Source organism: Halyomorpha halys, unplaced genomic scaffold (assembly GCF_000696795.3).
Source record: "Halyomorpha halys isolate HHAL.00 unplaced genomic scaffold, Hhal_1.1 Scaffold1678.1, whole genome shotgun sequence".
Lineage (NCBI taxonomy): Eukaryota > Metazoa > Arthropoda > Insecta > Hemiptera > Pentatomidae > Halyomorpha > Halyomorpha halys.
Window position 1 is genome coordinate 71,936 of NW_027112464.1, and position 23,544 is coordinate 95,479.

Here is a 23,544-nt window from a genome sequence, read left to right on the forward strand (position 1 = left end):
CTAGAAACCCAATTTATGAGGCTGGGTTGACCCCAGGAGGATTGACTCATGGCTACAGTGTAACAGAAAACAATATTCTACCCAGCTGGATTCGAACCTGGGTCCTTGGAATTAGTAGCAACGCTCCTTACCAAGGTGCAACCGCCCCCTCCAAAGTAATCTACTAAGGGAAGAGTTATTCAATTCAACTCATCAATATAATATTGTAATTTAATTTTAGATAATTTTAATAAATCAATTAATTTATTACAAAGGTATTTTTTCTACTTTTAGACATGCTGCGATAAAATACGATGCTTCTGCTTCTGAGCTCATTGGTGGAGCTGTGGTCGGTGGCAGCTGAGCAATGTGGCGGTGTCCTCACCGAGTCGAGTGGCGTCATACAGACTCCCAGTTTTCCTCAAGCTTTTCCTGTACCTATCAAGTGAGTGGTAATGAAAGATAGTAGTGTAAAGATAGACATATATAAATGGAAAATATGAGATAGAAAACATAATCTGAAACACCCATTATAATATTAATATAATTTTTTACTAGTCAATAGTAAAAATTAATTGTATTGTATATTAAATGTACTAAAATTTTATTTATTTATGCTATGTAGAGGAAATTTACTTTACAATATTTTTGGTATGACAATTTACTTCAATAAAAACTATGTATAATTAGTAGTCAAAATTGATGAGTCTGCCAACTATAGGTAGGGGAATTAAAAAATGGCAACTGTTTCAAAACATTGTTTTTTCATTCGGAGCTCTATATCTCAAAAACTACCAATAACACTAGAAAATTTAAGAGAACATTATTTAAAGAAGAGTAAATTTTATGAAATATTAACCCTAAAAGAGCTATTTACGTCCAATAGTTCTCGAGATATAGCTTTTTAAAAGCAAAATTTCTTAAAAATCTACTGAAAGATTAATAGTTACTTAATTTATTCTGAGAAATCTATATTTTAACTATTTGACGTACAGATGTCTATTAGCACTCAAATTAAAGCTAGTTTAATGGACTATAAATAAGTTTATGACCTTTACCTTCGTAAGAATAGTAGTTTTCATGATATTTGCTAAAATAAATTGATTTATAGTTGTTCGGACATTTGAAAAAATATGTCACTAGATCCATAAAATGCACATATGTTTGCCAACACTAAAAATAAAGGAAATTTAACTTAGTATCAAGTAGTTTATAACACTTTCTTCGTAGGGGTGGTAGTTTTTATGATAGTTGACAAAATAAACAAACAAAATGTTAATTTCTAGTTGTTCTAGTGTTTTATGATATTCACATATGAATATAAATTTGGCAAAGAAAAATTTGTCCGAACAACTATTTTAGCAAATTTCATGTAAACTATTACTCCTACGAAGATAAACTTCATAAACTTCTTTATAGCTCATTAAACTAGCTTTAATTTGAGTGCTAATAGACATCTGTACGTTAAATGGTTATGAGATAAAAATTTTTCAAAATAAATTCACTAACTACTGATGTTTTAGTACGTCCCATACAACATTTTTATGAAATGTTGCTTTTTAAAAAGTTATATCTCGAAAACTATTTTAACGTAAATATCTTATTAGGGCTCACATTTTATCACATTTACTCTTTTTTAAATGACGTTCTCTTAGGTTATCTTGTGTTGTACCTACTTTTTAAGGTATAAAGCTTCGAATGAAAATTAGTTTTTGTAATCGCTTTGAAACAGCCGCCATTTTTTATTCCCCCTACCTATACTTGCTGACTCATCAATTTTGACTATTAATTATACATAGTTTTCATTAAAGTAATCAAAAATTGGGGTGAGATAACTGCTTTTTTTCTCCTCTTGGGCTCTTGTACTATGAGAAAGTTTTAGTACTGTTAATATAAATGATTTAGAACGAAATTGAAAGTTATAATTTCAAAACCAATTGCATGAAATACTATAATCGTTGTGAGAACAACCTAAATGACATTTTAGTAAATTGGAAATTCATTTTCCTTTATTTGATACTGATTACGAGGAAACTTGGAAAGCTCCAAGCTTGTATATTCTGTTATCACAATATGTTCAGGATTTTGAAACATAATAAGGTAGTTATCGTTTTTAATTGTATTTATTATTATTATTATTTTAATATAATTCCCTAAAATCAATTACCTTCCCATCCTTATCTAATATTCTCAATACTATTTGTATGCTGATGATTTCCAAATTTACCTTTCCTTCCTATGAGCTCTGGGGCTCCACCAAACCATAAAATTTCTTCCAATCGTTACAATCCAAAATCCTACGTAAAATCCTTGATGCTCCTTATTACGTCACAAATAAACTCATTCATAAAGACCTTAACATCCCATTCGTTGGAGATTTGACCCAAACCAGATATGCGTCTTTTTATTCCAAACTCCTTAACCATTCTAACCCATTAATTCTTAATCTTTCATCCTTAACAATCCCTGATAATCCTCCGAGGCGTCTGAAAAGAAGATGGCCATGAGACCTTCTAGTTTAAATTAATGTTTGAAGTACCACCAATGGGTGGTTCCTTCCCAAGATTTTCAAGTGTATATGAAACATACTACATATTTACCTATTGTATTATTTTGTACAGTTGTAAATTACAATAAATAGATAATTAAAAAAAAAAAAAAAAACCTTTCCTTCCCACCGTCTGACTTAGTTGCCACGCAGAAGCTTCAAGAACTTGAATCGAATTAGTCACGTGCACAAGATGACAAGCTTAAGTTGAAGGCAGAGAAGACTAATGCAATCGTAATAGGATCCAATCACCTCCTCAAAACTATTCCTCACATTCTAACCTTATTCCTAAACAACAATCCAATACAATTCCATCCATACGTTAAAAACCTTGGTGTCGCTATAGACCAAAATCTCTCCTGAAAAAAAACCACATCTCCAATATTTCCACTCAAAAATGTTTTAATTACCTTCGTCTCTTACCCGCAGGCACCTGGTTACTTCCTTAACATTCACTCACTTTGATTATTGCTGTGTGGTTTACGGGGGTGTCTCTGGGGATCTCGAAGCTAAATTATACAGTTAATTAATTGCTTTGTACGATTCATCTCTGGGGTCCCCAGGGACGCCTCTGTCACCCGATTTTATGAAGAGTTCAAGTGGCTTTACCCCTCCCTCCGTCGTAAATATTTCCTTGCTTCCTTTCTCTATCAAGTTATCCAATCCCGCCGTCCACCGTACATCTCTGATATCCTTCAATTTAAATCCTCAGTGCATTCCCGCAATACCCGCTCACTGCCTTCAGATTCATATATAACTGCACATCGAACCGTAGCCTTTGATAGGTCTTTTCTTATCCGTTCCTCTTCCCTATGGAATTCTATTCCCTCCTTTATTCGTAGTTCTAACACCCTTCCAATCTTCAAATCCCGTATCTTCGACTACCTTCTGTCCACTCAATTCCGGAAGAATAACAATTGAAAGTTTCAAATAAGGTTTATATATTCTCTGTATTTTATGATTCAGAATTTCGTTCATACTTGTATATTGTATATTAGCAGAAATTGTATTTTTTCATTTATTATTTTTAGTTTAATTGTATTTGATTTTGCTTTTCTTTTTATTTTTATCAGAAGTGTTAGTCATCTTATGTTTTATGATATAACATATGGTTTTATTTTATTTGTTCTGTTCTTATTTTATATATTCTGTTAATTATTGTTGTTAATTTTTATCTTTTCAAACTCATTACCTTTATTATATTTTTATGACGTTTTATAATTTCATTTTTATTTTGTATTGTACTTTGTAAAGTAAGGCTTTAAAGCCTGATTTTGATGCTTGTATATTATGCTAAGGGATCAATCCCAGAATAAATACAGAATATTATTATTATTATTTTTAAAATAACTACCATTATAGTTAAGGCAAAAAAATCTTTATGTAGAAAGTTTTTCGTAATTAGTTTTATATACTCATTATCTATTCTTTCCTCTATGGCACATAATTTTTAGAAAGTTCACAACTGTGCTTATTCATCTTCTTTGTGCAATCGGCTGGTATACCTCAGGGCTGTATTATTGGTCCTATTTTTTATATACTGTTTACAGCTGAAGTCCCAATCCATCCTAAAACTATCCTCACCACGCATGCCGATGAAACATATCTATTATCAGTGAATAAGGACCTTTCCATTTTATCCATTCACACATCACCATTCTTGAGGAATGGTGCCAATAACTAGGGGATTAAAATAAAGTACAATAAGTCTCAACACAATGGGTAAATAATATTTATCCATCGTCGTATCCTTTAATAATGCACCACTTATTTCTGTTGAACAGATCAATTACTGAGGTCTACATCTGGACAAACAACGTCAGTCGAAGTCAGTAAAATCCTCTTACTAAAATAAAAAAACAAAACAAGATACTGCTCGTTGATGCGACAATTACAACACATACTAGACCAACAATCTAAATTTCCAAATAATTAAAAAATACTTATTTATAAGAATATAATTAAGCTTATCTGGACATACGGAGTTGAGTTTTGGGGCTCCACTAAATCTTTGAATTCCTCTCGTATTCAATCCTATACTACCACCGGATTCATGATCCTTAACTCCTTAATGATCCTTACTTAGTGACAATATGTTGCCGATTTAGCCAAAACCTTCCATAATAAACTGCTAAATAAAATTAATATATAATTATTAAAAGTTTGGTGCCAACAATAAAAGATTCAAAATTTATTTTAGAGGGTTTAGCTTGCGACTGGTACCAATTTTAAAACGGTCATTGGCACCAAACTCTTATATTTAAAACAAAAGTTGACCTGTCAATAACTGGTGCATCATATCAAACCAAAACTCTCCTGCAGTGCGCGCATCACCCAAGGTTTACTTAACATCCTACTTATGTTACGTTACTTATTTACTTAAGTTCGAGTAGATTGGAGGGTATCGCTACTTTTTTGATTTTTGAAAAAAAAAACAATCTACGACGAGAAAGTCATGAACAAAATATTTTAATATTTCTGTTGCTATAATATATATACTTAGGGTTCTCGAGACGGAAATAACGGATAATAACTTTTTTCCTGCCATGAAAAAAAACAAAAAAAAACTCTGATGAAGCTCTGGAAAATAGAGAGAAACGTGAGTTAACAATAAATAGTTTTTGAAGATTATTGATTGACCGTGTGTATAGATGAGTGGAATATGGTCCGGGTGCGGTCAAAAAAACTCAAATAGTAAATGATTATACTATTTTTATTGAGCCAACGTTTCGCCCCACGTTGCAGGGCTTCGTCAGGGCCCTAAAAAAGATACAAACACTTGACATAGTTCCAAGAAAAAACATAAGTGGAAAATAACAGGGTTATACAATGAAATGTAAAATATAATAAGAAAAATTAAAGGTTGTAAACAGTAAATGAAAAGCGTAATAGTAACAGATAGATAAGAGATAAAATAAGAGAAGAAATATTAAAGAAAGTACAAATTAAGAGATGGACAAAGAAAAGAATAAAATCAAATGATGAGACAGAATTCATCCGGTTTTGACGAGAGTCAAAGTCAGAGTGAGCCGTTTGTTTTGGGAGGAGTGGGGATGGCAGTTAGCATGCCACAATAACGAAAATAATTTTAAAGTAAACATTGTAAAAAAAAATAAAAATTTAAATTAGGTAAACAATAAATGTTAATATACATAATAGAGGGGGAGAAGAGATATTTTAAAAAAAAAAGCACTCATAGATAGAAAAACAAGAGAAAAATAAAGTATAAAATAATGGGATACAATATGTGTAAGTGATTTAGAAAGACAATAAACCAAATGAGTGGGGATACAGAGAAGTGTAAATTATAATAGAAAATTTCTTGTAAAGGTATTTGTTTACGCATATAAATATTATATTTTCTTTAATTTACTCTCTTTTTATTTATTTCTTTTTTTTATATCAATTTTATTCTTCTATTAAAAAATATTTTATATCACTTTGCTAATTAAATTATTGCAATACTTTATTATTTTATTGTGTGGGGGTAATTATATACCATTTGATTTGTTTTCGGATGCAGAATAACAAACATATTCTCAATGGAATTAAATCAGTAAAAACTACTGAAATATATATAATATAACTACTAAAAAATACTTTTTGAATGCTGGGAGTAAAAGAGATGTTCATTTAAAGAAGATTCAGTAGGTTCAATACAGATACAAGAGGATTCCATGTATAACAGTACACTACAAAGGAGCTGAAATGCGATGTTGGTGCAAATATTTATTCGAGGTAAGGAGAGTTTGCCGAAGGAGGCCAAAGAAGGAGCCTAGCTTTGAGGTCTGATGTATGGCCAAGGTAAGTGAAATTTGAGCGAGGAGATGAAGGGTTCGAGTCAAGTCCCAGGGGAAGCGATTTTAAGATAAAAATTATACAGGAAATATAGCAGAAATTCATCTTACAGCCTGCAGGAGACCGAGCGTTGACATGTCAAAAAAATCAGGATATAACTCATGGGTTAGAAAGCAGAATAAATAAAAAATATAAGAAAAAAATATACTTTGTGCTTGTGTGTGACAACCCATTTATAATATAATATTTTATGTTTGATAAAAAAGTGTGTACATGAAAAACACACGGTGTTTTTAAAATCTTATCTTTTTTGTACTTATTGGTAAATATTACAATGGCAAATAACTAATAGTTATATGAATAGTGATTCATCCTAAAATCACAAATAACATATAAAATGAAGTAAATAAAAACTAGAACAGAGATCTTGGTGTTAGATAATTAAGTCATCATGTTGAAAAAACTGAACTCACCTCACCTGATCAGAAAACTGCCACCTCCTACGTGCAAATATTGACAGTCCATTCTTACGATTAGACATATTTTTGAAGAGTGTACTCACTATTAGCCAACAATAAACAGGATAGGACTGGCCCCAAATTTATCCGAAGCTCTCGCAGATGAAGAAGCTAAAATTACACGAGTATTTGAATTTTTTTAAAGCACATCGCCTTCTTTATAAATTATAACTCCTCTTCGATTTTTATGTTTTTTATTTTATTTTATTTTTTTTTAAATTATTTTTCTATTTTTTCAATTTTTTATTTATTTTATTTTTATTTTTTTACTTTTATCATGCCATAGGCGTTGATGACCAGAGGGTTTTACGCCTTTAAGCAACGATCAACAACAACAAAACTAGAACAGAGATTTTTTTTTAATGATTATCATTATTATTTACTGAGATTTATTTCCTTTTTTTTTTTTTTTTTTTTTTTTTTTTTTTTTTTTTTTTTTTTTTTTATATTAAAATGTTGAGATGAAAAATAAATTTCCTTAAGAATATTATCAATATTGTAAATGTACTTGTACAACACCTACAGCTTTCCCAATATCTAAGCACAAATATTTCTACAATTTAACATTTATCAACACTATTAGTGACTGATACTGTTTAATCAACGTTGTGTTATAATTTTTAATAAAGTAACCTGTTGGGAATAGCCAGGTTTTCCTAGGGATACCCTTGTACTATGCCCAGATTACGCTGGATTTCAGGCATGTATGTATGGGGCGTGTAAACACTGTATAGGTTGTTATATAAATGAGGAATAAAATAGAAATTTAAATATTGGACGATAAACAAAAGAAGTTCTAATGTAAAAAAAAAATTTAATAAAATAAAAAAAAAAGACTTACCCCAGTCGAATAGATCCGCTACCTTGGACTAGGGATGGGATATCGATATCGATATTATCGAAATATCGATATTTTGTCTCCGATATCCGATATTTTGATATCGATATCGAGTAACCGATAATATCGGAATATCTATAATTTTCCTTCGATAATATCGGCGTATCGGTTTCTAAAAAAAAAAAAAATCCAAATTTCGATATTTTTTTAAAGAAAATAATGAAGCTTAAAAATAGTATTTCGATATTTTAATATTCATAATTTCAAATTCATTTCAATATTTGACATTTTTATAATTATTGATTTCTAACATTATTCCGATATTATTTAACGACAAATTTAAAATGGAATATCGATATTTTTGTTTCAATAATTTAATATACATTAAGATAACATAACATAACATAACATATTTGGTAATATCGATATGGTAGATTATAAACAATATCCCGACATAATTGTATCGAAATATTGATATTTTGTTTAAAAAGACTAGAAAATTGTATAGAATAATTAAAAATGGAATATCGATATTTTATTTTGATAAATACATATTTATTTCGATATTTTGTATTATTATAATATCAATATTGAATTTAAGCAATAATATTCCGATATTATATCATCGAAATATCGATAATTTATTGAAAATGACTGAAATAACACATAGAGATTTTAATCAATTTCCTATTATTAAATTTTCTTCAATAAAACAATTATATTTTAGTATATATTTGTTCTGTTTATGATATGGTTGTGGTGTTGCTTTGTTTCAAAGTTATTAAGAGTTTCTTATGTATTTTGATTAGGTATGACATAAAATAAGTCTTCCTGTGTTTTGCTATATCATTTTATAATTATTATTACTTTAATTCGTTAAATTTTCGATATCGATATTTTAAAATATCGATATTTTAGTTCCGATATAATACCGATATCGATATTCCTATCCGATATCGATATCGATATTTTTCTTTCGATATCCCATCCCTACCTTGGACTAACAATGGACAAACGATTAACCTGGAATCCTCACACCAGACTGAAAACACAGGAAACTGCACGTCGATTTCAACTATTACAGCACTTACTGGACAAATGGTCTAAACTTCCAACTCAAAGCTTTGGGGCTCCACTAAACCTTCGAATTCCTCTCGTATCCAATCATTACAGTCCAAAATCCTTCGTAAAATCCTCAGCGCTCCTTACTTTGTCACAAATAAAATCATACATAAAGACCTTAATGTTCCCTATGTAACCGATCTAGCCCGAACCCGATATCACTCCTTCCATTATAAACTCCCTAACCACTTAAAATCATTAGTTTCTAACCTTGCATTCTTGTCCATTTCTGGCAATCCTTCGAGGCGCTTGAAAAGAAGATGGCCACGAGACCTACTAATGTAAAATGTCATTAGAGTGCTACCAATGGGTAGTTTCTCTACACGCCTGTAACACTCCGTTTTAACTAAGATCAAATTTACTGAATGTATTATGTAATATACAGTTGTAAATTTCAATAAAGATATTTTAAAAAATAAAATAAAAGTAATAATAAGTTGAAGTTATTAATCATTAACAGAAAAAAGCATATGAAATATTCTTTTAAAAAATTAATTGAAATAATGAGAGCTAAGTGAAATAAAGAGAAAAAAACAAACATTAACTATTATATTGGATACAAAACTCTGCAAAATAAAAATCTAACCTAAAGAGCTCTTGAAAGATAAACATTAATAAATTAAAAACTTTATAATAAATTAAAAGTCACTATGTGAAATAAATTAATAAAATTTAATGACTATTATTATAAATATAGAACTAAAGGAATAATTTAAAGTGAATGTAGCAGAGGTGAAACTGACGTGCAGAGGTGGCTGTAGGTTCATTATCAGAATAATTAGTAGGTTTGTGATGTTGATGAATACGGTAGACGGATTTAGATTTGATGAAGATAAAGAGGATATTAAACTTAAGGTAGAAGATGAAAACTAAGTAACATTATAAACTGTGCACAGATAGATAACAGTTAAGGTTAATCGTCTATTGTCTTCTTCCTCAACAATCCAAAGAGGTTGCAAGTGCAGTAAATAGCAATTAACTGTTTTCATAATAAGTTGTTTTAAGTTTAACACTAATACAGAGGTCACATTACATTTATAAGAAATACATTTAACATTAATTAAGGTTGATCATTAATGAACATGACGGTAGATTAATGATTGGAGAAGCTTGTCGGGGTTGCGATAAGCAAAGAATAACATAAATAAACAAAACCATATGTATTTATTTTATGCTGACGGTTCGATCTGAGTCTCAGGACTATAGTACAAAAGAACTGTTTTGTTCTATAGCTCTGATGAAGACCTGAAACTCAGGTCGAAACGTCGGCATAAAATAAATAAATATGGTTTTGTTTATTTATGTTGTTCTTTGCTGATCGCACCCCCCGAGAAACTTCTCCAATCATTAATTAAGGTTCCACGGAGTAAAATTAATGATAAATTGAAAGTAATTAACGAGAGGAAAGTATGTTTGGAATTTATTTAATAAATTTATCAAATCAAGGTAATGGATCAAAATGGCCTGAACATAACCATATAACGTAACCATGAGACGAAATTTTAGAAAAGAAATGAATATACTTTGAACGAAACGTCAGTACAGTACTAATCTTTCCCTCCTCTACGACACAACCCCTGATGAAGACCTGAAACTCAGGTCGAAACGTCGGCATAAAATAAATAAATATGGTTTTGTTTATTTATGTTGTTCTTTGCTGACCGCACCCCCCGACAAACTTCTTCAAGTATAATAAAAATACTATTTCTTTTCCTGTGTAAAACTCAATTTCCATTCAACTTTTTTTCATCTGTGGAGGTGTTCTTTTAAACATGCAAAATAAACATATACCTACGTACAAATATTATAAATTACAATTTCAGAATATATAAAACCAATCTTATGTAAATTTCTTTTCTTTCCAACACTCTAAATTATATTATTTTACTTACTCATTTCTACAGTTAACACTTATTTTTAAATAAAGATACGTTTTTATAATCTGGGCCGTTCTGAATTTTTTAAGTTTTCATAAATTTCGTTCTTTTCCTAAAAAATCTGAATTCCTCTAATACTGGGAAACGGCTCAAACAATCCTCCTAAGCGTCTGAAAAGAAGATGGCCTCGAAATCTTCTTCTTTAGAAATGTTTTTAGAGTTCTATCGATGGGTAGATTCTCCCCATATTTGTATCATGTCATAATACCACTTACAGCAAATTTACTTGATGTGTATATATGTATACAGTTGTAAATAACAATAAATAAATTATTAAAAAAAAATATTCCAAATGCTTTGTTATAAACGTAACATTTCTTTTTTTTATTTCTCCAGTCATAAACTTTTGGATTAAGTCAAGATGTTTGGTATGATGTGACTGTTTCTTGTCATTTTAATTAATGTATTTACGATTTCTGAATTGCAAGCTTATATTATTAAGAAATTCAATTATAATTTAATATATTTGAGTGATAGTTCAAGTTGAATAAATAATTCTGCCGTGTCGGCTGAGCTATAGAAGTGATCGATCCCATTCCACGCAATCACTCGCTCTGTACCATCAGCTCTGTCTAAACTCCTTTGAAACCCGTTCCAGACGCTAACCAGAGCATTTAAATACTTAATAATCAAAACATATATTTTAGCAATTATTTTTTGTTAAGTATATAACTAATTAATAATTACTACAGATATTAATTAATACATAATACAGAATTAATGACAATAGATCCAGACTTCAAGAAGAAACCAGATACGGACCAATGAAAGTAGGAAACAAATTTGAGTACCTGGGTTAGTCTATATGTAACAATGGTTGTTCCGGTAACCTACGGCAACGGAAAGGTTGAATCGGAAAGGCTGCCATGTATAGGATTAGTCATCAAAAACTTGCCTCCTCCAGCGCTCTTGGTGGCAAGGGAAGAAAACCAGACTAGTGTGAGATAGCCATCTTGTCTTCAACCAGAGAAGCGTCCATCCTTTCTTTTCATTCACTCATCGGTAATATCCATCATGAATGAGTGGTTCCCAGCAGCAGAGGGAGGAGAGGCTTGGAGATGCGGGGGGAAGAAAGAAGTAAGTCCACATAGTTAACATCCACATCATCAACCACCTCAATGTTAGAGCTACAATTTCCATAGCCCAGTCATACAAAATTCTACTAACAATCTATTCATGTTTTGTTTCGGTCACCCCCTACACCTCTTGTAACATAAAACAATAGAATTTTATTACATTTAATCATGTTTCATTTTTCAATTAAACAGTCCACTCAGACTCGACCAGCCAACCAAAAGTGAAGTGTGTCTTACAATGCGGTTGAAGGCATACTTCATACAATGGTTCTGAAAAAGAAAATATGAAGGAAAGAATAACTAAACTAGAGAAACTAAGTTTTGCAACCATTAACGTATAAAACAAGGGAGCAACGGTAACAGCGTGGTAACGCGCCAGACTACCAATCCACAGGTTGTCGGATCGAATCCCGGTCCCATCCGGACTTTTTTCAAGCACAAAATAATGCAAAACTCATTGACAACCTCCCCCCGGGCATTTGTGAAGCCCGTTAGCCAATGGGTTGCACTCACAAAAAAATAGGCGTGGGAGTGACGAACCTACGAAAAAAACACGTCAAGAAACGCGCGATGTATTTCCTAATACTGGGAATATTACATCCTAATATTGGGACGTACATCGCACGAGGACTTAGGCCTCCATGGTCTGTCATTAATAATAAATATTATTAATAATAATATTAACGTATAAAACAAGAAAAACCTGTCCACAAAAGCGAAAATACGACACTGCAACACAGTTATAAAACCGGTAATTCAATACGGGACGGAAACGACATGCCTTCCCAGTTTAGAAGACCTACTGAGAGTAGAACGAAAAATCCTAAGAAGAATCTAACGTCGCTAAGACACAAAAAAGAAATCTACAAATATAGAAAGTACCTATAAAGAGAAATGAGGATCAGGAGACTGGCCTCGGAAAGGCTAAACATAGAAATATTCCAAAAATTCCTAGAAAACAAAAGCTCAGGAAAATACATCAGGCAGTTGAAAAAAAAAAATGAAAAGACTAGGAATAACTGACCAGGACTGTCTGGACGGAGAAAGATATGGAAAAGACTGAAAGAAATCAAGGTTCTCAACAAGAGGTTCTTGTTGGAAAGAGAAATTCAAAAAAAGGGGCATGGACAGAAGAAAGAAAACAATGGCTCGCAGAGTTAATAAGGGGAAAATGGAAGGAAAAGAAAAACAAAAACAAGAGAGAAGCCTATCAAGTAATGATATTCCCGTGGTCTCCTAAGCCCTTTTCGTGAAAAAAAAATTAATAAATTGACAATTTATTTTCTCAAGATTTCTGTGATATGTATCAGAGGAAATGCATTTAGAAGGAAATGCACCTAAAGAGAGGTGAGGATCTACAGTAACTAGAAAAACGAGAAGTTGATAAGGAAATGAAAGCGGGAAAGTATTGTTCTCTTTTGATTTCCAAAATTAGTGAGCTCACGCCTACTGTTAAGAACCTTATAAGTTAGAATTTGCAAAACTGTTACCTTTCCTACTGTTATTAGTATACGGATACGTGACGTGGCATCTTACGTAATAGGACGAACATTCGGCCTGAGGCTTTTGAAAATATTGCAATATAAAATATTTGGAAAAAAGAAGGAAGAATTAACAATTGAATTCAGATTATACATCGCGTAAATACTGGAATTGCACTCGATAAATATAATTTAGGTGGAAGGATTTGTAAGGCTTATTTACAAGCGGATCTTCATAAATTTGAAGAACTTTAATACGAAATTTAAACGTCCAAGGGGCAGACTGAAGCGTAAGTGAGAGGATTGCGTTATGATTGTCCGTTCGATTGAAACAAGATACAAGACTCAGGGGCAGTGTGGATTATGATATTGAAACTAAAACATATTTATTTACAAAACTCTGTACAAACTTGCCCCATAGGTTGTCCTCCGACAACTCTATTCCAGTGCTTCTCTAGGTGAGAATCTAGAATCAGACTTTAACCACTTTCTTTAATTCTTTGCTTATTTATATACTATGGAAGGAGGTGGGGGTGTGGTAAGAGATAGATGGAATGGTTTATATCTACATGTGAGATTAGAAGTTTCCTAGGCTCTTCGAAGTTTCTAGGAAATTGGAATAAATAAGACTACGACCATATATACATACACTAAATACATTCACAAACTATATATTAAATGAATGCTGACGGGGTTGTAAACTAGGATTGTGTAAATAATAAAAGTGACCATTTCTCTGCTATGAAGCAAAAGGCCTGGATATACCCTTTCTAAAAAGGCATGAATATGTGATAGGGCGTACATGTCACAAAAGGAACTAACAACAGAATCGTTCTGTCCCTTCTAAATGCTTTATCTTTCTGATGTAATGTTTTAAATATTTTATGTATATATTTGTATTATTAAAATATTTATAAAGCCACAGGCTATTATATGTTAACTTACAAATAGATTTTGTATGACAAATCATCGAGAAAGATACTTCTCACTTTTAAATTTGATTAAACATTACAATTAAATATAATTTTTCAATAGTCCAACGTTTCGGCCAATTCGGCCATCCTCAAGGACAATCTAAACATTTAACAGCTTATTATACATTCATTTGTAACAATTTTAACAACATTATTATTAATAATTTATCATACCTTCAAATATAAATTCTCACCTCACATCAAAATTTAAAAAATATTTTGCAGGCTATTCTGCCCAGGTCATTAATTGCAATTCAAAATCATTCTATGAAAAAGTCAATTAGTAGAGAATCATATTAATTATTAATAAGCTTACCTAAGCTTATGTCTAGTTACCTATTTTTTACAAACTTCATTAATTTTTAATTTTTGACTAAAATCACACTATCAATTATCATTTAAACAAACTATTTATAACCTTCCATACACTCAGGTCAGGCTTGTTATTAATTTAATTCAAATTGAATTTTGGTCTCAATTGGTAGTTATTCCAATTTTTTAAATTAATTATAAATAGTAACAAAACAATTAATGAAGAGTGTTGAGACTTAACAAGTATAAATCAAATATTAAATAATGTAATTTTTATATAATTTTAAATTATACAAATTTAAAAGTTATATAAGGAAACTATTTTGTTTATTTTAATGTTTTTTATAATTGACCATTACCATACTTCATATTCAGATATTCAAGGTAGAGGTTGAGAATCTTGTAGCAATTCTTAATAATAGGTTTTGCTTCTCTTTAATTTATTATTATATTGTAAATTCAGTAATCCAAACTTGGTGTAAAAAAAAGTTACTTTTTTGAGTAAAATCAACATAGAATAACATGTTTGTTTTCAATTTGAAGGGCACTTATGTATAAAGGACATTTTTAACTTTCCGATCTACAGGCAAATTATTGTAATCACCGTTAAAATCGAATGCGGAATAAGTGAATAAGCAATGGAATTTTATTCTCTAAATCTGATTTCATTAATAATAGAAATACGTAGAATAAAAGATTTGTAATCTCGTTTTTTTTTCTCGATTTGAAGAAATACATATTTTTTATTTTTATTTACATATTTTTTTCACTTATAAGTGAACAAACCTCTAGTTTTAACAAATGAAATCATAACTTAGCATTACGGTAGATGTAAAAGAAAAGGACTTTTTAAAACTTCAAACTTTTTTTTTAATTTTTTACTTTTTAAATATTTATTTATTGCTATTTACAACTGTACATTATAATACATTTAGTAAATCTGATCTAAGTTAAATTGGAGTGTTACAGGCGTGTAGAGAAACTACCCATTGGTAGCACTCTAATGACAATTTACATTAGCTGGTCTCGTAGCCATCTTCTAAACTTCAAACTTAAATTTCAAATAAAATATGTAAATAAAATTGAATAATAAAAATATTTATGTACAATTATATAGTTGAATTTTTTACGCCAGTCTTCCTAATACTATCTGTAATCTGTAGTTTTGTACCAACAAAAATTAGTTCAGATTACCGTGATTTATGAATTTTTTTTCATCTTAGTAATTATTATTTTTTTTCCTGATACCAACAGATGCCACTGGCTCATCGATTCCTCCGGGCTGCCCGAAGACGAAGTTCAAATAGTGGTCTACTTGACTCAGCTCTTCGTCACCACCGGTCTTACTTTCACGGAGTACGCCTTCTACGACCCGGAAGACCCCAGCCTCCAGAGGAATCCTTCTCTCCTACTCGCCGTTACAGAACAGAACTCCATCACGACAAGGTGGCTCTTCACCAACTCCAGGTTCCTCGTCATCGAGCTGGAACTGGAACAGCTGGAGGGTAATCACCTCCGTGTTCTAGATGACCTCCTTGATGTCTTCGGCTTCAACATCACTTACGAGATGACCACCGGGCCAGTGAGGAACAACAGCTGCTCAGTCATCGACTGTTCCTTTGGTGGCAACTGCTACATCAATCCGGATTATACGTGAGTATAAACATTAGCCACCATTTTAGCCATGATTTCTTTTTATTGTTTCAATTTTTTTTTTTTTTTTGATGATTTTTTTTTTTATATTACTTAGTATTTTTCTGTCTCTAGAATGCCAATGTTCGAAAAATTTGTGTATACTTCAGTGAATGTTTTTCAGATCTCTCCTTCATATCTTAGGTGTACTTCCACCCAAAATAAAATTATCAAATTAATGTGATATATTAAATTAATTATTATTAAAGTACAGAAAATAAAAAAATTAAAAATTCAAGACATTTTTAAATTAAAGTAATTAAGCTGTTAAACTTAAAAACCTATACAAACTTTTTAAACAAACAACTATATATCGGAATCCAATTTGGGTAACGGAACGATCTTACCGTTAGGCATATTCTCACTGAATGTATTGCTCATGAATTACAAGAAGATCCCACAACAACAACAAAACTCTTTCACTTTTTAAAAATTATAAAATTCTACGATCACATAGTCTAATTGTAATTCTAGCATGTATAAGTTGATGCATAACTTAATATAGTAATTCACTAACTACTGCTATGTATCTATGGAGATTTACTTGGGATGCCAGGATAATCGCTGAAGGCAATTATCCAAAAATAAGTTAATTAATTGATTATAAATTGAGTCTTAAAAAACTATTATTATAATTGGATTCCTTTCCAAAGGCTGTTTGTGTGTTTACCAGTTTACCAATTAAATACCTTTATATTTATAAAATGTTGTTACCATTAATTATATAGTATAATAAAAAGTGGAATATTGGGTTATATAATAGTATATAAACTACATAAAGAAACTAAGTATTTATTTACACTTTGTTATTATGATTAAAATGATTCAGATAAAGGTTGCCATAAAATATAGATTATAAAATGATGACTTATTAGTTAATTTATACTTATAGCTGCTGATGCCGTGGGATGTAGTGCCGTAGGTGTCTTTTGTTTCATAAGGGATGTCCAGGTCTCGTGGGCCTTCTCACTACTTCGTCTGGTCAAAGTGCATCTTCTATCCTGCCTCCTGACTGTGGTCCTCACCCGTCTAAGCCTTCCTGTTGAGTGTTTCCGTCTGACTCTTCTAAATTTCCTCTATATTTTTCTCCCACTTCCCTTTTGGGGCGTTACCTTAATTTTATATCTCCTCTCTGATTGGGCGTCCCCCTCCTCGAGGCCGAGAATGTGTAAAAAAGTTTGACATGTCCAGGATGGGCCTGCACCTGGTTAATTTGATTCTGGTCCCTCGTCACAACCTGTCATTTTGTGTTTTGACACTTAAAGGTTAGCCAATCTAATTTTCTCAGGGGCCTCTGGTAATGTGACAAACTTAATACAGATGTTTTCATATCCAGGGACGCTAAAAGTTTCGTAGAAGGATACCCTGGCAAGGTATAGGGGCAGATGACAAAACACCCTAATAATACCCAGGATTGTCAAAAGGCCGATACATAGCACTACATCAATTGTAATTGTAACTTCGTCATTTCAACTTTGTAAATTGTAATTGTTACTTTCTCACTCTCACTCTATAATTGTTACTTTCTGAATTTGTCAATTGTTTTTCACTAACTTTGTAAATGACCCTAGTAGTCGAAATACTTAATAAAAATAAAAAAATAAATATTTATATTCTGTATTTATTCGGTTCTACAATAATGCCCTGAAGAGTCAAACATTTGGCTAGATCAATAAATTATTTTATTGAATCTACTACAAACTTGACTAAACCGACTACAATGGCCTTTTTGTGTACTTAAACTCAAAATACTCTCTGCCCTTTATTTTTTTTTTCGAATATATTTTTTTTTCTAGATTTTCGGAAAAGGTTGAAATTCGTAAATTAGCCAATTTTAAGAACTTCTCTAAACCTTGGACTATAAGTACCAGTTTGATTGTAATCCTACTTCTGGACTAAGTTACCTTCATCATTTAAACACGATCGATTAGTTATCCAAAGTTAGCCAATAAACCATTTTGCATCTAGTAGTGTCATTTGGAAATTTAGTTGAAAACTCTATTCATTGGCATCCTTCTGATATCTAGCAATTCCTTTGTGATCATCATCCTGGACCTGCTAAGGGAACTTTATCCTGTAATCTCGATTCAAAGCTGCAACTCAGGAGCTGGAGTCGTGGAGATGAAAGATTAGGCATGTACTCTCCTTTGCTCTTGGCTCCAGTCACTCCAGATTTTCCTTTCCTTTTACTCCGTAAGTTCTCCTACTTCTTCCAGTCACATTCATTTCACTTCTTGATGCTCTGTAGTTACTGTTTGTATTGTTATTATTCCGGGAATCTCTTGTACGAGCCAAGATAGAAACCATATTGGTTTATTAATATCAATGTTATTAATTCAGAATATATGGTATTTATAACAATTACTGATCTATTGGATATAGATTTAATCAATTATTAATTAATTAATAATTATATTAATTATTAAATCATTATATTAATTAATAATTATTATATAAACTTAACAATTATTACTTAATTAATAATTATTAATTACTAAACTAATGGTAGCAGTGTTGTAAGTCGCCTGTCTACCAACTAAGAGGTTGTGTCGAGTCCTGACCATACCTTTTTTTTTTTACAATTTGATCATTTACAATACTCACTCACAGCCTCTCCCCGGGCATTTGTGGTGGCACTCACAAAAATAGGAGTGGGAGTGACGAACTCACAAGTGTAAATTTTGTAAATTGCTTATAAACCAAACTCGTGCCACCTAAGAGAGTAAAATTAATCATTATTATATATTACACTAAGACAATAAGATTTTTTATAAATTTCGCAAATGTTGGGTATGGTAGAGAACTAACCTTTTAACATTCAGCAATTCAATTACTCAATCAGAAGAAATTAATATGAATGAAAAAAAAACATTAATCTTTTATAATAAAAAAATAATATTAAAAGTAATTTAATTATAATTTATTAAACCGGTTTCCAAGGCTAGTTCAATAAGATATTCCACAACTGGTAATACATGGAACGAAAGATGTCTGCGAGAAGTAGCTCAGAATGTTATACTATTTTAAATTCAACCCGGTTTCTCCGACTACTGGGTAATAAATTTAAAATGGGGAAGGGTAATCCCAAAATGTTAAAGGTTAACTCTCTGCGGTTTCTTCCCTAGTCAGGAAATGGAGGCATTGCTCTGTTTGTTTAATTAAATTCTCTGGGGGAGATTTCAGTGTTTACCTTTTTTGCTTTACAGGGCTTATCGATTGAACTCTAATTATAGAAAATCAAATAATGAAAAAGGTTTACCAAATCTTCTTTTTTTTTTTTTTCTAAATTTCTATTGGGTACATGATTGCCTATATTGCAGTATTAACCTTTGTAATACCACGGTCTGAAACAAACAAAAGATCTGGATGGATGGGCGTATTCTAAATATTAGGTATACGTGGAAAATTTAGACCCAAAGTACCATTCATTATTGAAAGCTACGCGATTTCTCTTGAATAAATGTGACACTGATGAATTCATCACCAGTGACGCCAAAAAATCTAAAGTGTTCGCTAACTTCTTTGAGAAAATATTCTCCAACACAGAAATAAGTCCGAATTAAGTCACTGATGAAATTGACAAGTATCTAAATCTCCCCCTCGCAACAATTCAGCTCCCAATTATATTCACGTCCCCAAAAGAAATCCAGGACCTGATTAAAAGACTCAAGATAAAGAAAAGTCCTGGCCATGATTTGATCCCAGTCATAGTAATCAAAATGTTACCCAGGAAAGCTGTCGTTTTTATCACGTCAATTTTTAACAGTTGCTTTCGTACTGGATACTTTCCAAATACATGGAAGAAAGCCGAACTCATAGTAATACACTAGCCTGGTAAGAACGCTAAACAAATCAGTAGCTATAGAACTATCAGTTTAATACTCATTTTTGGAAAATTACTGGAATCAATTATAAAAAAACATCTTAATTATCTTTTTCAGAGCATCGAAATTATTCCTGATTTTCAAAACAGGCATTGCACATCTCACCAACTGGCAAGACTAACGGAATTTATAATTAGCGGATTCGAAAAAAAGAGACACCCTGGTAGCGTTCTTAGATTTCCAACAAGCATTCGATAAGGTCTGGCATCGAGGTCTCCTATATAAACTAAAGAAAGCAGGCACTCCATAATACCTATACAATATTCTGAGCTCATTTCTCAATGGTAGAACATTTTCAGTCAGAATTAATAACGAAAATTCAACCCTTAGACAAATCCATGCCGGTACTTAAAATCACCCAATCAATTATCATATAAACAAACTATTTATAACCTTCCATACACTCAGGCCAGGCTTGTTATTAATATAATTATAATATAATTACTTCACAAGGTTCAGTCCTTTCTCCCATTTTGTTCAACTTCTACCTTCTCGACATCGTCCAGTCCACATACACCTCCATAGCTATGTTCGCTGACGATACAGCTGTGTTCTCTCAACATGATGACATAATAATAACTAGAAACACTTTGCAAAGTCACCTTAATGATGTAGAACAATATTTCACTAAATGAATGATTAGCTTGAACATTGAAAAATGTAACTCAAAAGTTTTTACTCTCCGACGTCAACTAGAATCACCGGACCTAATACTCAAAGGTAAAAATGTGAAACGGGATGATGGTCAGTTGTTGCCTGAAGTAGAAATATATTTGCTCCTCATACTTCTTTGCTCAAGGGTACGAAGAAAAGGTCATCTCCTCCTTTTGTCTCCTAAGTGGTCAGTAAGGTCAACCTTAATGGGGCATATGTTCAGAAGTACAACTATATAATTTATAACAAGCCATTGAAGACTATTTATGATGCTTGTTTATTGATAATAGCTGTTAAATACTTCTTCTTCTTCTTTAGCTTTCCTCTTTAGTGCCTCTCAGCGTAGAGAAGCATTCAGCCAGGAATTCCACACTTCCCTATTTATCGCTAGGACCCTCGCCTTTTGGAGGTCCCTCCCCCTCGCTCTACAGAGTCGCTCAATGAAGTCGAGACATCACATCCCACGGTCTTCATCACAACCTCTAGGTCTTCTGCCATCTGGGACATATTCCATAGTGTTTAGAGGGATCTCTGTGGTCGTCCATCCTGATAACATGGCCGAACCAATTTAGCTGATGTGTTTCCAGGAGCTCTTTCAGTCTGCTGTCTACAGTTCCTCACGAACCCTTTCATTGCGAACTCGGTCCCCCCTTGTTTTCCAATCGTCTTTCGTATAAATTTCATTTCGGCAGCGGTCATTCTGCTCTGATGTCGGTGTGTTAATATACAACTCTTCACTCCATATAAAAGTATGAGTAGATGTGTAGACATCTTTGCCCACTTCTCTCTTCCCTATCACAGAGTAACGTTTCTGGTAGTAAACTGCATTTGCCTTGTTAATGCTGTTAGATGTTTCTGCGTCTACCTTCCCAGATCCATTTATCACTGTAACCAAGTATGTGAAGTCTATCACCACTTTTAATTCTTCTAAATTATTGCATATGTGGATATCTTCCTTTTACCTGTAGGATCTTACGTTTGTTGGTATTTATAAACATCCCTTTTCGTTAGACTCTTTATACCATTCCATAACTACCAGTTGCAACTTTTCCACTGAGTCTGTAATCAATACCACGTCGTCGGAGTAGCTGTTCGTTCTTCTCTTACAAACGGATGCCACTTCATCCATGAACAACAAGAACAACAAAAGGCTCAGACTGTCTTCTTGTTTGACTCCCTTTGCAATATTGAAGTAAATTGATTCTAACCCGTTCAACCTGACTATTCCTTTGGAGTCTTGATATGTCGTTCGTTCTGAGAGCATCTCATATTTTATCACGTGGAACCTAGTCAAAAGCAGATTTGAGGTTAAGAAAAGCCGAGTACATATTTTTATCCAGGTCCCTGGAATTCTGTAAGATATATCTTAATGAGGAAATGTGGTTAAGGGTTTGGCGGCCGGGTCGCTGTAAACTCGCCATCGGTCGCTAGATCGATTTTACATCGATATCAGGGCCTTGTTTCATAATGAAAGCTAATAGTATTAGTTAATAGTACAAGTGTTGAAACTAGTGTGGTAACTATACTAATACTTATTTTTTTCATGATAGGGATGACTATTATTGATATTAAAGGAATCAAAAAATACTAAAGTACAAGTTACTATTGTACAAGTGAGTGTAATTGAATTAAGATAAATCTAAAAGACTAATAGTATTAGTTTGTACTTTATTATGAAATAGGGCCCTGATTGTTGTGAGTGAGACTTTTTCTCACATTTTTTATTTAGAGCTATTGAATGTATTTTTAAAATATAAAATTTTGATTTAGATTAGGTTTATTTAAGCATAAGAAAAAGTATTGAAAAAACTTTTTTTTATTACAAAAGCAAACCAGAATTCAAAAAACAAATATAATTATAAAATGGTAATAAACTTAATATAATATTTTAGATGGACAAAGTAATAAAAAGAATCAAAATACAGATATATCATATTATAAGAACATAACACTAATCTTAACAAAATGCTCAGTCTGAAGAAATCTCTTGTGCACAACTGGTGCAAGTGAACACCATATGACTGGGACATATTGGTCTTTTACATTGGTGGCAATTCTTTTTTTTGGTTTAGAATGCCTGAATATAACCCAAAAAAAATAGTATTCATACGGTGCAGTGATGAAAGGACAACATGAAAAGACAAATTTTTATTATAAGGACCGCCCTAATATACACTTATAGTATCGAAATATAATTTATAGTAAATAATACGTACCTAATGAAGTTCTTGTCTCTTGAAGCCTACAGGATGAAAAAATATTTTTATGGATTAAATTCACTTCTCGCACATGAGAAAAATTCTAAAAACTTGAATATTTTTATAGCAGCCTTAGTCGCGCATGAGATAATGTCTCATGAGAAGGGTATATTGTCGAGAAAGAGGGCTGGATGCTTACCAGGTATAGAAGGAAGAGACTGTGAACTGCAGATTCCAGAAAGATGGGAACCACAGCCTCCCTCTAGCACCTTCCAGTCCCGAAAAACAATTAACTTGGGAGAAATTTTCACGCAGCGACCATGTTGGGTTAAATGCTATTTGTTTAATTTAGGTATTCCCCGGAGTAAAAATTGGGGGATATTACCCAAATTAATTATTATATTGGTAAGCTGGTTTAAATTAAGGTATTACTGATAGTTTGCTGGTAATGAGTGGACTGTATTTATAATAAATTGATATAATATACTTTAAAATAAAATACCTCTATTCTGGATGGTTTGAACAAAATAGTT

General features: G+C 31.9%; 1 protein-coding gene across 1 annotated transcript in view; it reads left to right on the forward strand.

Moving 5' to 3' along the window:
• Positions 1-23,544, forward strand: part of LOC106690360 (uncharacterized) — a 65,201-nt gene that overhangs the window by 29,264 nt on the left and 12,393 nt on the right. The window contains exons 2-3 of the mRNA XM_014435774.2: positions 274-424; positions 15,838-16,236. Of these exons, the coding sequence (XP_014291260.1) occupies positions 294-424; positions 15,838-16,236 (530 nt within the window). The 5' untranslated portion in view covers positions 274-293. The remainder of the gene's footprint in view (positions 1-273; positions 425-15,837; positions 16,237-23,544) is intronic.